Genomic DNA, 17,872 nt, shown 5'->3' with positions numbered 1-17,872 from the left:
TTCGGGATGCCAGGCACGATCATGGCGCTGGTGCGGCGCTGTCCCCTTCCCTCTCACCCTTCCTTCCTTCCTCCGATTCCCACCCTCTGCTCCCTCCCCCGGCCGTGTGCGCCTGCGCAGCGGAGGGGTGGGGCTCCGGGGGGCATTGGCGCGAGATTCTATCCCTGCGCAGCTCCCGGGGTTCGCCGCCGCTGCTGCTGCTGTCGCCGTCCACGGAGCTCCTAGAGGTGCCGCGGGGAGTGGGGCTCGGGTCTGCCGGCCGTGGAGGGGGTGGGTGGGTTGGCGGCTCTGGAAGGTAAAGAGGGGGAGGGTGTTGGGGGTGTGCGGGTCCGACCCGGCGGCGCTAATGGCCCCCATCCACCAAGCAGGTCCCTGCGTACCGCCTGCGGAGAGGGCTCCGTGAGGCAGAGCCATTCCCGGGCTTCTCCGCTGCCTCAGGTCTCGTCGCCGAGGTGGGCGAAGGGAGAGCAGCGCTCTGTGTGCGTGTGTGTGTGCGTGCGTCTCGCTTTCCAGAGCCCGTTTGCGTTATCGAGGGGAATAATAATAATAATTAAAAAATTAAAGTGTAAACCAAACGTCGTTCGTGAGGGTCCCATCCGCCTGGGGGCTGAAGGCTGGACGGAAATCGTCGCGGCCATGGCGGCGAGCGGGAGGGCTGGGAAGGAGCTGAGAAAAGCTGGTAACTCCGCTATAATCAGAAAAGTAGCAAACAGCAAGGATAATCGTGTGTTTGACAGGTCACTCGAGAGCTGAAGGTGGAAAAAAAAAAAGGGAAGTGAGGAACAATTCCCTGCTGAGCGCCTTCCCTTTCTCCGCTTACCTCAGGCGTCTGGAGGCTCCGGGGGGAGGTAGGTTGCTGCGATACACAGCGATGTGCCAGGGTCATCGTCTAGGATGAGAGAATTGATGGCATTTCTTTGTTTATTTGTTTTAGCTTTTCGTTGTGAGTCATGAATACCCGGCAGCAAAGCAAAATTACCTACTCCTGGTATGGAAAACCCATGAACTCGGACAGAAAACTGAGGACTTTGCAGTACAAGTAAGGAAACGTTTCTTGCTGGTTTATTTGGGGAAACTTTATCAGGGAAGGCTTCTTTACTTTTCTGACATCATTTAGGTTAACGTGGCAATCGGTGAGAATATGAGTAAGGTTTTGAGCATTGTGTCATGATACTGTATGTTTTTGACAACAAAAATGTCACAAAGCTCTTGAATGGTAAAATGCATAACATAAGCAAAGATGTGCTCTTGGATGATAAAATATGTAAAATAACTAAAAATGTTTAAATCTGTAAATGACTGCTAGCTATTTGAAATATCTGTGAAAGCTTTCAGTCAGGAAATTCAGTTGTAGGCTTTGCTAGAGGGAGCTGTAAGACTGGCAGGCAGTCAGCTTTAATATGTGAATTGTAAATAATATGAAATCCTGCTAATGTGTGCATCACTTTCTAGGGGAATCCTTATTAAATCGGAAAGAAGCAAAACAGAAACCTGTATACAAGTTGGAGAGTTTATTTTAGTAGAAGGGGAGAATGCAGATCAACCGTACGTGGCACAACTCCTGGATTTATATGAAGATGGTAAAGAGAAATAAGAATTTGCCTCCTGAGAAATTTTAAAATCACAGAATTGTCATGGTTGGAAAAGACCTCCAGAGTGTTCCAAAGATTCATTTTCTGATTCAGTCTGTTTCATTAAGGTGTATTCAGCTCAGAACTAAATGTGCTAGTTTAAAAAGATTAAATTTTTACAACCTTTTTGCTTAGCTGTCTAATTTAAAAAGAAATGGTTCTTGAGGATGACAGTGTGAGCTCATGTTTTATTTAGAGGCTGGAGAATCCAAATGGAGCAAGAGCCCTGGAACGTGCATCTTATAAGATGTCAGGGAATGTTGCAGTAATGCACAAGGGGATTATTACTTTTTCCCTTGTAGAATTATGTGGGATATTAGATTAATTATTTAATATCTTACTTTACCAATAAACAGTCTGTGAGCAAATTAGAAACTACTCATTAGCTATGTTTGATTTCTCTAAAGAACTTTTTTTTTTCTTGTTCTGGGCCGTAATAATACTTTGAGTTTGTAAAATTATTTACCTTTAAAAACCATAAATACATACTACTCCAGCCTTTCTATTTACTAATGCAGATTTATGGTAATTGAGTATTCTTTTCATGCTGCAATGAAGCCTCAGAAACTTCCTTGAAAACAAAACTTCCTTTTGTTATGTACCTTTGGCAACTATGTTAAAGATATGTGGCTTTGTTTTTCATTCAAAGATGAACACCTTAAAATGTGGAGAGAAACTTAATAGTTAGTTGTAATATGTTTCAAATATTTCTTTTAATTCTCCAGACTGGATCTGTTCATAGTGGTTTTTTTAGACTTTCTCCTGGACATTTCTACAGGGTTGTCTGATTTGTTAGGCAGTTAATTAATGTGTTTCTGGTTTATCACTAAAATAACATGAAAATTACATGCTCTGAAATTTCTCACTTCTCCTTTTATGTCGTTATTTTCAGTTAGTGGGGTCTGATGAGGTCATACTTATGCAAATAAGGAACTTAATTGTGATAGTAAACTGGTGGATCAGCTGGTCTGCAGGGGTCCTGTGATTGAGACCCTATGCAGGTGTTATCTTAGTTCTTAAAAGTCTCAACTCAAACATTTTTAATTTGGCTTAGAAAATGGAAATTGCAGTCTCTTATCAGATGCTTTCTCACCTTGTTTTCAAGATTTTTTTTTTGTATTCTTGTTGGCATTTTGGATAAAGTCATTAAGCTCTGGTAATAACTGTGATACAATAAAATTCTTAAAGTTTGCTTTTTTTTTTTTTTCCTTATTACAGGTTCTCAGCACAAACATGCAGTTGTGCAGTGGTTCACTCATATTACAGAGATACCTCAGAATAAACGGAAGCTGCTTAAAAGACAGATTTCTCCCCAAGAGGTGTTTTTAGATCAAGTTTCTAGCTATGACAACGATATAGCTGTGGAGACTATTATTAGAAGTGTCATGGTATGTACTGCAACCTCTACATCAGGTGGGAAGAAAGAATTTGAAAAGCATAACAGAACAGTGCATCTCCTTTATTGCCTTCCAAACTGAATGTGTGATGTGTATTTGTTAAGACAGTTAACAGAGGGTTGGATAGCTGAAAACTGATAATAATCTGCCTTTCTTCCATCCCAAATTTACTTTGGCTGTTGGCAGTCAGCTCATTTAGAGGTTTTTGCAGAAGGAAGGATGGGATGGGACTCCTGTAGTACAATAAACTCACTGTTTTAAGCATGGGTTGAAGCTGTAGCCCTGTGTAATGAAGGATTGCATGAGTTCCAGTAATAAGAGTTGTGAACAGAAAGTAGTTAAATATGTATTTTGGTATTTTCTGCTTTTACAGGTAATGCCACTACATCCGGGTGAGGAACAACCTTTGTCATTGAACAGGGAACAAGTTTTCTATGTAAAACAGTCTTGGGATGGGAAGTGCTTTAAGGATTTGTCCCCTGAAACATTCTCCAAGCTGAAAGAAGCTAATAAGAAAGGAGGTGGAATCTCATACTCAGAATCATTTACTCCTTTGGACATTGTTTCCCCCATGAAAAAAGATAAAGAAGGAGTTGTTCAGAGTGCTACAAAAAATGCTGAGTTGGAAATAGAATCAAAACATTCTGCTTCCAAGTCTTCCATCTCTAAGGAGAGACATTCACAAAGAATGTCTAATGGCCTCAAAGTTCCAACAGCAAGGAAGAAGTTACAGTTAAGCAGTATGTATACAGCAATATTCTGTCCATTGGCTAGTTTTGAATGTAATATGTTTTGTGCCTCTTCATTTTGGGTAGTTCAAACAATGGTAATATTCAGTATCAGTATTTTTAGCTATCTTATTCAGGCTTTGGGGTTCACCCAAGACTTTTGGGTTTGTCTTATGCCTGTTATTTCAAGCAACTGTACTGCTTATATCCAGTTACTGTTGCAAATGTTTTATTTGTAACTGCTAAGTCTTAAAGTGTTTGTTGGCTGAACTGCTACCAGTCAGCCTAACTGACCTCAAAATGTCTCACTTTAATCTTCTGAGTAATAGTGCACTAGAATGCTTACCCTGGGCTGGGTGAATAAGCACTGTACTCCTGTGTAACATGCTGTATTTTCAAGCATGAGTATGTGTAAAGTTGTAAGTGATGGAGGTGGGTAAGAAAACTGAATAAAAAAGAGGTTTATATTGTGTTTAGTCATCTTTTTTCAGGAAATGCATGCCTTCTGTTCATGTTCAGCTCCTTGTTCCTGGAGTGTAATGGCATTGCTGTTCATCTAAATGACAGCCACCAAGCCTGTGTCTTCTGAAAGTTAACTAGAGAGAAGTTAACATCCATATTAAAGCATGACAGAAGTTCATATTGCTTTTATTTCCTAGGTCCCACAAGATCTCCTAAAAGCAAGCTCCTGGGATGTGAAGTTTTGGAGCTTTTGGATGATGACTGTGATGCTGTAGCACCGCTGGACCCATCAGCTACTAAAAGAAAAGTGAAATTCACTGGCATTTTAGGCTCACCACCAAAAATACCTTGCAGCAGTGATAAGCTGAAGTCAATTGATGCTGCAGAGGACAGGAAGAGGTTTAGTGATGCAATTCGATTATCCCCTTATAGCAAGAGCAAAGACTCCAGTGAGAAAGCCAACACTACAGTGTAAGGATAACCTTGTTCTAATTATTATGTGGGATTTCTATGTCTCAAAGCATGTTTGAGACAGGCTTTCCAGGAGAAAAGCAGGTGTACTGTGTGTGTACCATGTTTTGGCTGTTAAGCTCACTGATCAGAGGGGTGGACAGCCTCACTAGTTACTGCTGGTTACTAGTGGTGAAGCTTTAGGAGGTTTGTTACTTGGAGGTGAATAAATGATTGGAGAGACTATAAGAAGAACTGTCTTTAAACAGTTTGTGGTTACAAGAACAGAGATGATGTTGTAAGTGGGAATAGCAAGATGATACAAAAGGAAATCAAAGCCATTTTTGATTGTTGTCAACATGGATAAAATTGTTTCCCTGCAGTAGGTTGTGTCATACAGGCTCAAATGTGCCTTTCTTTTGACTATTGAGGTGTGCTGAACTGTAGAAAGGGGTGTGATTGGACTCATGAGTTTTCATGATAATTGTATGTACACTTTCCTGCTAATTTTTTGTGTAGAAAAAAATCAAAACTCCAAAAAGCATAATTGTTGACATATATCCTTATACAGCCTTTAAAATGGCATTTAGCTGGGACAGGAGGAGGATGGATCAGACTTCCTTGTATAAAATGTTGCAAGAAGACTAATTCCAGTTGTGTTCCTCCTTTAAAGAGTAAAGATGTAGATACAGCACTTGGTGGATCTGCACCCAATTTTTTTCACTTACTGTACAGCAAAAAAATCTATTTGTTTTTATAAGATTCTGGCATTTCAGTGGTATTGAAAAATCTAAAAAAAATCTGAGAACTGTCTAGTTAAAGCAATTAATCTCATTGTGTCCTTTGAACTAATAGGAAAGTTGTATTAACATGAAAGTGTTTCAGTGGTAGGGATGAAGTGCCCAAGAAGGCAACTAAGGAATCTCAAAACACAAATAGAAAAAATCTACTCCAAAGGGCAGATCAAAGGGATGCCCTAAAAGAAATCATACTTATTTTCTCTCAAAAAAACCCCTAAAAGCCAAACAACCCCAAAACAGACAAAAAGTGCTAACTCCCCACAACCAAACTGTTGTGAGCCCCTGCCCCTTCAGTTAGGCAGTATTATATTTGCAAAATAATTTGAGAAAATACAAAGAGCTTTGTGTTCTTTCCTTACAGTTTAGCTGGAAGCCAGAAATCGAGTGTTCAGAGCATCGTATTGACCCCTCGCTCTCGCAGGACATGTGCACGCAGGACAAGTGCCCTCATTGCAGAACAAATAAGGTGAATTTTTGATTTCAGGATATCTTATTCAGATTATTATTGGTAACTTGAAGTCTTGACAGTTTCTTTAGCTTAATATTCAAATGCAAGTGGTTCTAGAGGTACAGTGTAATAGCAGTGAGTGAAAAATGTCATGTTCAGAAAACTGACTTCCTTCAAACCAGTCTGTTAAGTAGCCATGGAAAATTAGCAGTTCAAGTTGAAGAAATGTTTGCTAGCTATTACCTACAGAAAAATCTGAAAATGTATCAAATTATACTTCCTAGTGTGTAGAGTTGTATCTTGTGGTGTTTTGTTGTTGCTTTTTCAAATTAATATAATTTCTGTTTCTTATAGCATCTTAAATACACTAGAATTGAACCAGGAAGAGGATTCTTTGTCTAGCTCAGATAGCTCTTACTCTTCAAGCAGTGAGGAAGAGGAAGATGATGTGCTCTGTACACCAGAAAAGAAAGCTAAATCAAGCAGAACACAGAGCACCCCAAAATCTTCAAGGGAGTCTTGTCCAAACCAGAACAAGTCCTCAGTTCACACTCCTGCAAAGACTGTGAAAAAAACAGTAAGATTCCTTTTTAGAAGGCTATTTTTATTATTTCTTAACCTATTATTTGAGTGCTTGATGGCTGTGTCCCAAAGTTAAGCATTTATTGGAAATGTTACCTTGGTTCATATGAATTTTGGTATGTGGAGGTTATGCAGAATTGTAAACCACTGGTGTGTTGTGAATGTTGTGATACTGGGATGGAGCTGAACAAACTGAATCCATTTGCTGTCATCTGTGCACTGAGACATTTCAGTTCAATTTCTGTACAGTTAATATATACACATGTATATACGTGTATATATATATATATATACACATAACAGGAAGCCATTAGGCCAACTTTATGCTTGGCAGTAGAGCTCTCCTGATTTTTGAAGGCTGTGCTAATTTTTACCAGCACAAAGGAGATGATCTGTAGTGTTCATGGCTGCTGCTGATGGTAGAATACCAGGCTGCCTGGACTCATTGTGGCTGGTTACAGCACCATAACCAGGCACATACAGTCAATGGCTAATTTTAATTCCATGTTTATTCAGTGTCTAAATCAGAAATCCCACCATAACTAGAACTTGTAAGCACAAGGAAGAATAAAATAACCTTTTTAAGATAACCTTTTTTGTCTGGACATTCAGATCAATTTCTAGTTGCTTGCTTTTGCTTAAGAAGTGGATCATTTTGTAACAGCACTTCAGAAAGTATTAAACAGTTTTAAAATGCTTTATAGACAGCTATAAGATATAGTTGTCTGCATCACCAACCCACTTCCACTTTCTTTTTTTTTTTCCATGGGGAAGGAAAGCATGAGGCTTTTGTGGTAATTCCCTTTGTAAAGACTGTTTCTCTCTTCCTTTTGCACTTTGGCATCCCCAGGTAGTCTCTGTCCCTAAGGAATGCTTGGGAAACTCATATGGATGATCAGTCTCCAATAGAAATAGCAGTATGTAGAAAATCTTTTTGCTGTAACTTTTTTTTGCAGCCTTTGCCACAAACACCAAAGACCCCGCGGAATGCAACTCCTGAAATTCCCAGGCGCAGCCAGGCAGCACAGAAACCAACCACTGCACTAGAAGAAGCCAGGTTAAGGTAATGTGTTCTCAGGGGAGGAAACAATCTTTTTATCATGAGGTATGCTTAGTAGTAGGCTATGATAAAATAAGGAAATGTCATCTTTGCCATATTGAAGAAATGAGGTAAAAATGCATGGTGTCAATTTCAAATTTTTATAGGCAGTCTATGCTAAGTTCTTCAGAGTAAGGTATCTGTCTTTATTCTCTGCAACATTAGAAAAACAAAGATCCAATCTTACTAGCTTTAGATTTTAAAGGTACAATATCCATCTACTCTTTAATATGTAAAAAAGCTTTACAAGTATTGTAGATCTTCACAGCTGGGGAAAAAATGCATTCAGGACTGACTGCATCTTACAAAAACTGGGTGTTTGTTTTTTCAGTTTCTTTTAAAGTGATCTCTGTTTCATCCCACTTTTACTTTATCTTAATTTTTTTGTGAATTATACCAGCTGGATCTTGACTGTTGCATATTTGTGCTGTTGGTTTACCAAGATGAGTGTTCAGCCCTCTTAAAACTTAAAAGCACATATAGAGACACCAGGCTATTTCTTTTGGGAGACTTGACATTAGTGTTCAGATTTAAAGCACATAAGAGGGGGTTGCAATACTGCACACAACTGTGAAAGGTGTAGCTTCTGGCTGATTGTTTCCTTAGTAGGCTCTTCAGGTAGAACTATGCATCCACAAACCTTAGCTTTCCTATTTCAATTTTCTTTTCTTTTTTAATCAAAGGCTGCATGTTTCTGCTGTCCCAGAATCTCTGCCTTGTCGTGAGGAAGAATTTCAGGACATCTATAATTTTGTGGAAAGCAAACTTATTGATGGTACAGGAGGGTAAGTTTGGTGAGACTGTAACTGAGGTCACATCTATGGCATAAAAGGAGTTCAACAATCAACATTACTTTAATTCAGCCAAATTATAACTTCTAAAATAAAAGTTCCTAGTTTAAATTTCCTGGCATATTTCTTCCCTAAGAAGGGTTGTGCATAGAAATAAGTGAGCTCCTTTACTGTACAGATTCAAATTACAGACCAAAATATGACCAGTCAATTTTGGATTTCTGGGAAACCATTTTATTTTTTAAGACATAAGTTACATTTATGAAGTATTTTAGGTTGTTCAATGCTTCAGTAATTAAAAAAATCCTCAAGATCCTCCAATGTATTATGTGTCCCAATAACTGAAATACAGGGAATTGCCTAAAGTGAAAGGGAAATAGTGTTCAAGGCTGATTATGGAGCTCAGGAATTCCAGTTCATCAATCCTAAGAGTGATACCAATTTACCCAAGGTGCTGAAAAGGTATTCTCCTTTTTTAGGTGCATGTACATTTCTGGGGTGCCTGGAACAGGTAAAACTGCAACAGTTCATGAAGTAATTCGCAGTCTTCAGCAAGCTGCAGAAAATGATGAACTTCCATCATTCCAGTCTGTGGAGATCAATGGTATGAAGCTGACTGACCCTCACCAAGCTTACGTGCAGATGCTAGAGGTGAGTAAAGTCTCTTCAGTGGCTTTCTGGTTTGAAATAAGACATCTTATGCTTTACCATCAGATCATTGATGTGTTACAGTGTTCAAGGCACTTGAAGTATCATTATTTCCATGTAGTGCCTCTGAGAGTGTTTGCTTTTATGTCAAAGCAGGTTTAAAAATAATTGACTTAAGGCCACAGTCAAATTCTTAAACTATTTTGCTTTCAGCTACATAAGGGCAGTGGCTGGGAAATGGTCTGATTTATTACATCCACTCAGCTTTAAAAAAATAAGCCAGATTCCTTTTATATTTCCCAATTCTATAACTTCCTTTGCACTTGTATGCTTAGAAGTTATTGAGATTGCAACTTTAGAAATCAGTGTAGCAGTATTAGAATTATTTAAGGGCATGGTAAGAGTTAATTGATCTGTTACAGTGATTCAGCTCAAGAGCAGCCCTCTCTGCCAACAGGACTGGATTTCCCATTTCCATGACAAACTAGTCTGGGATTACTGACTGTGCTTGCCTTTATCTAGGTGTGAATTTACCTGAGGACTGGATTTAGCTCCCCATTAGACAGTAACTGCTCAAGACCTTTGTCAGTCTAGGCTAATTTCAAGCCAGTGACCTGGAAATTAACTGATGGTTTCCTAAAGCATCTGTTCCATTTTCTTATAAACTTCTGCTCCAATTATTTAAATTAAATATCTCCCATGACAGCAGGAAGTGGCATGCATTGTTCTGATATCCCTATCCTCATAAGTGGGAGTTAGATTAACAAATTTACATCTTTCTTCCATCTGGCATAGACAGTGTTTTGCTGAGGAATTTGTTGTAGCCAGGTCACTGTTTCTTCAGCATAGTGAAAAGCTTCATGTAAATTGCCTTATTTCATGGTAATATTAATGTATTTAACTCTTTTTTTTGCTATCCTGTTCAGCATAAAATTTTAAAATTAATAAAGAGCAGGCATTTGGAAGTAAAATTTCTTGCTCCCCCAGGTCCTGAGCTCTTTAAAGGAGCTCAGTTCAGTGTCCTTCAGGGGACCATACATGCAGATGAACCATTTATTTCTCTTACTCCTTCTGCCTCAGCTGTTATGCAAACACAGCTTGGATAATATGTGGTGTATTGGATGCCCAGATCCAGAGCTGTAGAAACAGGATCATGTAGTGTAATTGTGAAATGTCATTGTTAATTCTCAGTATATCTGTGGATCTGCAAGGGAAGTAACATACAGTCAGCTCCTCTGGTTTGCCACATGAATTATTGCAGATGCTGTTCCTGTTTATGTTACCTCTTCAGTCTAGAGTTGAATAAATTATTTAGTTCTAGATCCTACTGATGATTCGTTAATATGTTAATGAGAGTCCAGGATTAGTGAAGTCAGGCTATTCTTGTCAACTGACTTAAGCTTTCAGTGGGCCTTTTGTGTGAGTTCAGGATTATGTAATGAATCTGTATTAAGACAAACTGCAGGAAATTCTGACTGCCTTTCTTTTTAGTTATAAATTCTTACATTTCCTTTCTCTTTTATGGACAGTTTCTGGTATACCTGAGTGTCTTATGAACTACTACTTATGTACTTTTTCTGTTTTTACAGACCCTCTCCATGGCAAAAAAAAAAATGGTTGGTGTTGATTGTTAGGGAAAAGTTAAAACCAAATAGGAAGTAAAATTCATATTTCTCAGGTTTTAGTGTGATTAACTTCAAACATTGTTTAATCCTTCTCCAGTTACTGACAGGTCAGAAGGTGACAGCAACCCATGCTGCAGTACTGTTGGCAAAACTGTTCAGTACACCTGGACCAAAGAGGAACACCACAGTGCTGATAGTGGATGAGGTGAGACAAAGAATCCTTTGTTCTCTTTCCTCCAAGTGTTGACAGAAATTAACTTTTAGAGGATGGAAAAAGACAAATTATATGTAGCTGGAATGTATCATATATGATCTAAAATGAATAGAGTTAGAAGACATGATTAGGTCCTCTTAGCCTTATTAGGAAACTGAATTTAAATAGCCAAGTATCCTGTTGCTCTGTTGTTCTCTGCCTTGGATTTTATGTTGGTTTTATGCTTTGTTTGTTTGTTTCCAAGTCATGGAATGGATGGTGCTGTCAAGTCTTAAATACTATGGAGTTCAGATGCATTTTGTGTGGAAGCCACTGCTGTTGTAGTCAAAGAACTCATGCTGAAATAAGTCATCCAGCTTTGAAGCTCCCTACGTGTGCTATATTCAGTAACAAACAACACAGTTACTTTTTGCTGTAAGCTAATTCAGGTTCTCACATGGAGGGTCTTTTAATCTTGTTAGATGTAGTGTTAATATCACAGTATTAAGAAAACCCAGCTGTTTAATCATTCTCCAGATTAATACTGTTCAAGCATCTAGAAGAACTGTACTTTTCCAAAAGAGATTAGAGCCTAATTCAGAAAATGCAGTCCTTCCTATTAGTTGAGTCAGCTTCCTCAGAGTCACGTAAGGAGTCTTCTGTGGCAGAGCTTGTGCTCTCAAATCCCCATTAGGTAGTGTAAATACATGGCCATTTTTTTTCAGTCCAGTTCTTCTCTTTCTTCTCTGCAGCTTGATCTCCTCTGGACCCGGAAACAGAATGTCATGTACAATTTATTTGACTGGCCAACTCAGAAGCACTCCAAGTTAATCATCTTGGCCATTGCTAACACCATGGACTTGCCAGAGAGAATAATGACAAACAGAGTAGCCAGCAGGCTGGTATGTCTTGACAGTTTTGTTCTATAATACTATAAATGCTATAAAATGAGAACAGATGAAATACTTTCTGCAATCAAAAGTAATGCAGGCAAAAGGCAGGATTGGTTACATCAGAGATTTAATAATTCCTTCTCCAGCTGGCCAATAATGAACACACAAATCTTAGCAAGTCTAGGGAACCAGCTTGCTAATCAGATGTTACACTGTCTAAGTACCCTGTGTTCTTGTAAGAATGAATTAAGAATGCAGATGCCTTTTTAAACATAGTAAGACCTGGATAATCAAATTCCATGCTCCATGGTTAAGCTGCTTACCCTAGAATTCAGAGGAATTGGTTTCTGCATTCTCTCTTTCCCCTTCCATTCCTGGCACCTACTTCTCTCTGCCATCACCAGCTGCTGGATTTTCTTTGTTGGTTACCTTTGGACAGAAAGTTGGATGCACTCTACACCTGTGTACATTTTCCTAGGTCATCTCTCCAGCACTGCTCTGAAAAGTGATTTTCAGAAACTGCTCTGTGCCTTTATCCTTCTAAGATTCAAAAATAGTTCCACAGATTGTGAATTGCTTCCCCCTACCCACTAAGCCTGCAGATCAGCTGAGTCCATACAGTCACAAGAGGAGGAGAATTTGCATAAGAAATGCAAAGCTCAGTCCTCCTGCAAAATATGAAAGGCATTGCACCATCTATAACATTGTCCTTCTCATCTGAAAGCAGTTTTAATTAGTTTGAGCAAGAAGATAATTTTTAATTCTTGGCTGATTGCAAAGATCGCTTAATAGTGTGACTGTGCACATGTACAGATTTGCTGAAGGGGATATTAATAGTTTTTCATAGATTCTGTTTATTACAAAATAAAGTGCAACAGTTATAATAAAAAGATGAAAATACTCTGATTTGTTTACAAGTTTTATAAGAAAAATTTGAATTCTAGTAGCAGCAACCTGCTCCTCAGGTCTTTCAGTGGGGAGGTCCAACCAGTGGCCTTTGCTTCATCACAATTTTGTGGATTTGCATGCTTATTTCACCATCTGAAGCAGAAAAACTGATTGAAGCATATAGCTTGGAGAAGAAGTATGTAAAAGATAGAGTGCTCCTACCAAAGAAAATAGAACTAACTGTACAGGCTTTGCTAGAGCAGTTTAGTTTCCAAGCACTACAAACACTTCTCACACTACTGTATTATTTACTCCAGGGCCTCACCAGAATGTCCTTCCAGCCCTACACCTACAAACAGCTACAGCAAATTATTTCATCCAGACTGAACAGTGTGAAGGCATTTGAAGAGGATGCAATTCAGCTGGTTTGCAGAAAGGTAAGCACAGCACGGGTGTGTGTGTCCTTGGAGGCAAAGTGGGGCACAAGTGGCTGATCATACATTATGCTCTCTGAAAGTATAGAGGTTATCTTCACTGGAAACATTGCTAAAGCTATGTCCTTGCTTTTTCCACCTACTTTGAGAAGGCAGCAGTATATTCCTAGAGCTGGAGGCATGACAACAGGAATCGTGATCATGCATAATAAGATGTCAGCTCTCTCCAGTGTTTGGCATAATGTGACTCACTGGATGATCTTTAAAAAAAAAACCCTACTATGCCACTGTAAATATCCTTTTTTTTTTCTCAAGATGTTTAAAGCCTTGGCATAATAAATAGTACCTGTTATGTTGCCAGTGTTAATAGTCAGTTGTACAAAACATAAATAATGCATTGGTATTAGTTTCTCAAATGAAGATGTATACATAGTGTAATATGTTAGCAACCACATTAAAATAATCTGTTAAAATTACATTGGAACATATATCAAGCATATATGCTAAAACTTTTTCTGCTAAGCATACTGTAGGTTTAAAAAGTACTGATAAATACATCAGAAGTAAATATAAGCATCAGTTTTGCTGTGAAGCAACCACCTTTTACAAGAATAACAGTGATCATTTTGCAGATCAAATAATCTGTAGCGTTCTTTCTAGGATGGTTTTTCTTCAGAAAATCTCAAAATAGCTCTCAATTAGGTTTTCTAAAGGGTTTCTCATTTTTGACTGTAGTTGCATTCTGGGGAATTCATATATTGTCAGCATCTACTGGGAAAACTAGGCCAATACTGTGTCTAGTGAATGTTCATAGCCTTATTAAAACTATAAACCACAAGTGGGGTTTTAAGAAGTATTTTGTTTCAGAATTTTCAGACACTAAAAATCTTCAGGCATATTCACAATCCCAGGTGTTTCTTTTGGGCCCTATTGAAAAATGCTTGTGTATACTTAAAATCAATATTCTATTGTGTATGGAAAAACTGAGTTGAGTTTATTTTTTCTCTTCTCTGCATGAACTTGGGTTGTGGTAGGGTCTTTGTTGATAACATTTCTGGCAACTTTTGGTGTTGAACTGAGCTATTCACATTGAATTTTCTGGATTTTGATTTTATTTTTTTAATTTCTGACTTCTGCGGTTATGTAAAGTTCTGAGTCTTGAATTTGTGATGACTGTGTTGAGGTGGGGGTGCTAAATGGTTGCTTCTGTTGATGTTAGTCAATAAGATTGTTATTTAAAATCTGGGATTCTAGTGACATAATTCACAGCAACACTCTCCTGGACTGTGGTGGGTCTATTGGTTCTTGTGAAACTCTTCTCATCTTGTAGGAAATACTTCTACAAACTTCTCATGTTCACTTTCAGGTTGCTGCACTGTCTGGTGATGCAAGGCGTTGCCTTGATATCTGCAGAAGGGCCACTGAGATTTGTGAACTTGCTAGCCAAAAGAGGAGCCTTGAAATAGTCAGGATGGCCCACGTAACAGAAGCCATAGATGAAATGTTTTCATCACCATATATAAATGCAATCAGGTAAATCATTTCTCCAAGGAATTTCTTTGCTTTTGTGTCTTTTTCACTGAGCTGTTTTTTCCGAAACATTCAGTCTGTCCTAAGTATGATACAAAACAAACCCTGCAGCAAGCTAGGAGAGAGGGGTACAAAGTTGGAATTCAAGACAGAGGAAACCAGGGCACAGAAATCACTTGCAAAACTTTATACAGGCTGTTTCTGTGTTAGTGTGTAAGCTCTGATCAGAAAGAGGCTTTTGAAATTTCCTGATTGTCCCTGCTTCCTGTGCCTTGGCTTCTCTGACCAGCAGTTTCCAGGCACATACATTTGAATTCCCTCCAGTTGGAACTAAATCTGGCAGATAAGCTTGGGAGTCCACAACCACCACTGGTCATTCAACACTCTGGACTTTGAACTAGACTAAAGGAGAAACCACTCAGATGTGAACAGTGTGGGCACTGGGTCCTCGAGAGTCAACTGCTCTCCTCTACATATCTACTTGTATTATTTCACTGTCTTTGCTCTCTGATGCAGCAGCAGATGTCTGAGCAGAATGCAAGACTCACATTGTAACTGATTTCTGTCTTAGCATAAATAGATTCTGTTAGGAATTCCAAAAGATTTCCTGAGAGGGGTACATACAGGGAATTCTCAGTGCTCTGCATAAGTTGTGAATGGTGGCATGCTTTACCAGTTCCTGGTCAAAAGGAGGAGAATCTGTTTCATCAAAGGCAGGGACTAAGGGGTGCAAAGAGTATTTTGTTGGATATTCAAATACTGCTTTTACTGTGCTATTTGTGACTGAAAACTTGAATGTTAATTCATAAATCTGAGTTGAGGATAACACCCTGCAGAACATGTATGGTGTATGAAATGAAATGTGTTCAGATACATTGGAGAGAGAGAGGAGAGGTGAGGTGAAATGCAGTGTATTGTGATGCCAGAGTTCCAGGCTGTAATGCAATGGGTAGTTGATATAAACTGCCCCTCTCAGGTAGAAAAATACCTTGCATTTAAACACATGGTTACCAACCAATTTCCCTTTCAGACTTCTTCCTGTTGCTTCATAAGTTCTAAACTCCACAGACTGATTTTCATCTGTTTTTGTTTTGATATACAGGAATGCCTCGTTGCATGAAAAAATCTTTTTGAAAGCAATTTTAGCAGAGTTTCGCAGAGCAGGAGTTGAGGAGGCAACAGTTCAACAGGTATGCTTGTGTTTCAGAGGACTTGTTTTTTATTCATCTAAAAATTAGAGGGAACACAGTTAAAATTATCAAGCAAAAGTATAAATCTTTAAATATTTGTGGGTTTTATTCTTAAAATTTGATGGAAGACAGTATGATGGCAGGGTAAATTGGGGCGTGGCTGTCCAGGCCAGGTGTAAAGCCCCTGTTTTACAATGGGACTTAAAACTGGAACCACCTGCTGTTGGGTTTGTGTTATTACTACTTGTCTGTCTTTTTTTTTTTTTTTTGGCCTGTATCTGAAAATCCTCGTGTGCCACCACCTACCATGTTTCATAACAGGAGAAATGAAAGAAAAGCTGAAAATACCAGGCAGCATAGTTCAAGGTGGAAAACTGAAAGTTGATTCCAACCTCTGTATCACTCTTTCTCAGTAGAGGCAGGTAGATCATTCTTGGCTTCAAATTTTTAGTAGACCCATAGAATACATCAGCAGAGCAGAGTCCATGTTACAATTCACAGTATGGAAGCTAAATGTTATAGTTCTGAACATTTTTAGAAGTATTATTTATATATACATATATATATAAAATACCTTGCAGTATTATCTGTTTCTACAGGTTTTAAGTTATCACTTTAATTGCGTTTTCTCTTGCTGGCTCCTGGATCTGCATCAATTGATTTCATAGATGCAATGGGCAGTTGGTTCTTGAACTTCAAGGAATAATTGTGTTAGACTGGTTTGTTCTGGTTTTTCTCTAGCAGCAAAAAGGTTTTCTTCTGCTTTTTCTATATAGAAATATAGAAGACAGCAACTGATTCTTTTTACTGGTTTACTAATCTGCATGATTTGTGACAAGTGCATTTTTCTGTGCTTAAAGGTGAATCGTGCCTCTCAAAGCTGTGGTCTTTTATGTTTGTAGTCAGTGTAACTTGTGCTTGTTCATCATTGGGCCTGATTATCACTTCTGAGAGGATTGATGTGTAATTAGCTGTATGTCAGCTCTTAATCTGCTAGATAAACTTTAGTGCATGTAGTCCAGGCAAGAAGATGTGTAGCAGATAAAATAATCTAGCTAAAAGACTACAGATGAGGAGTGTTGTTAATTATTTTGCTTTTTTTGCTGTATAAAAAAGGACACTATGGTTTGGAGTCATTCCTTTCTTGACACAGCCCTAACAGCTTGTTCTAAAGCAGCAGCATGGGTGCAGTTCCTCTGAACAAACTGGGGCTGGAATTTCTTTCCTCCCACCCTAGATGTGGGGGGAAGGAAGTTTCTCTTCCTCACCTCAGCCTACTTGATTGCAGCAGGAGGTAAACATAACCCGTGGCCTTTTTTCTGTTTTTTAATAGGTCTATCATCAGTACATAGCACTGTGCAGAATTGAAGGCATGCAGAGCCCTACAGTCTCAGAAATGATGGCAATTTGTTCAAGACTTGGTGCCTGCAGACTCTTGCTGGTGGAGTCCAGTACCAAGTATCTTCACATGCGGGTGCGACTGAATGTCAGCCAGGACGATGTCATGTATGCACTCAAGGATGAATAAGGCAATAGAGATTTTATTTGTTTAATATGTATAAATGTTTTATATAGCCTATTTTAATTTTTTTAATTGTTGATAAATGGAAATAGTGAAATGTATTTTTCTAAGCACATTGTTTAAATGCATTAAAGTGCATTAAAACACTTTTTATATAATAAAGAATTTGCTTCAGAGCATCTTAAATATTTATAATCAAACTGGTTTTTAAAAATATTTTTGTGTGCTAGTAACTCTTCATCCCCTTTCAGCTGAGGTGTATGAACTGTCAAGTACTTGCATCACTGCTAATGCTGAGGAACTTTTTTTGTTAAGTCTAGCAGTATTTTTGTGGCATTGCAGCTTAGGTAGCTTTTGTTTGGTTAAATATAAAAGACATGATTAAAATCTGCTTTAACTAACATTACTGATGTAATGAAAAGGAAATTTCAGTTTGCAATTGAGACTCAATTGAGGCCTCAACTGAGACATTTTGCTATCAGGAAAGTAAAACTACCTGAAGAAATACATCATTCAAGTAACCAACTTCGGGGTTTTTATTGATTGATTGATACCAAGGAT

General features: G+C 38.5%; 1 protein-coding gene across 1 annotated transcript; it reads left to right on the top strand.

Moving 5' to 3' along the window:
- Positions 1–101: 101 nt before the first annotated feature.
- Positions 102–17,403, top strand: ORC1 (origin recognition complex subunit 1). The gene is made up of 18 exons (XM_030455090.1): positions 102–227; positions 738–848; positions 935–1,039; positions 1,453–1,580; positions 2,850–3,019; positions 3,402–3,768; positions 4,416–4,689; positions 5,830–5,934; positions 6,271–6,493; positions 7,455–7,561; positions 8,281–8,382; positions 8,868–9,039; positions 10,759–10,866; positions 11,607–11,756; positions 12,953–13,072; positions 14,436–14,602; positions 15,702–15,789; positions 17,123–17,403. The coding sequence occupies exons 3-18, from the start codon at positions 951–953 to the stop codon at positions 17,315–17,317; spliced, it is 2,565 nt and encodes an 854-aa protein (XP_030310950.1). The 5' UTR covers positions 102–227; positions 738–848; positions 935–950; the 3' UTR covers positions 17,318–17,403.
- The last annotated feature ends 469 nt before the right edge of the window (positions 17,404–17,872 follow it).

The sequence above is a fragment of the Calypte anna genome, chromosome 8 (genome assembly GCF_003957555.1).
Source record: "Calypte anna isolate BGI_N300 chromosome 8, bCalAnn1_v1.p, whole genome shotgun sequence".
NCBI classification, from domain to species: Eukaryota; Metazoa; Chordata; class Aves; order Apodiformes; family Trochilidae; genus Calypte; species Calypte anna.
The sequence above is the reverse complement of the archived record's forward strand: the minus strand, read 5'-3'. Positions and strand labels throughout refer to the sequence as shown.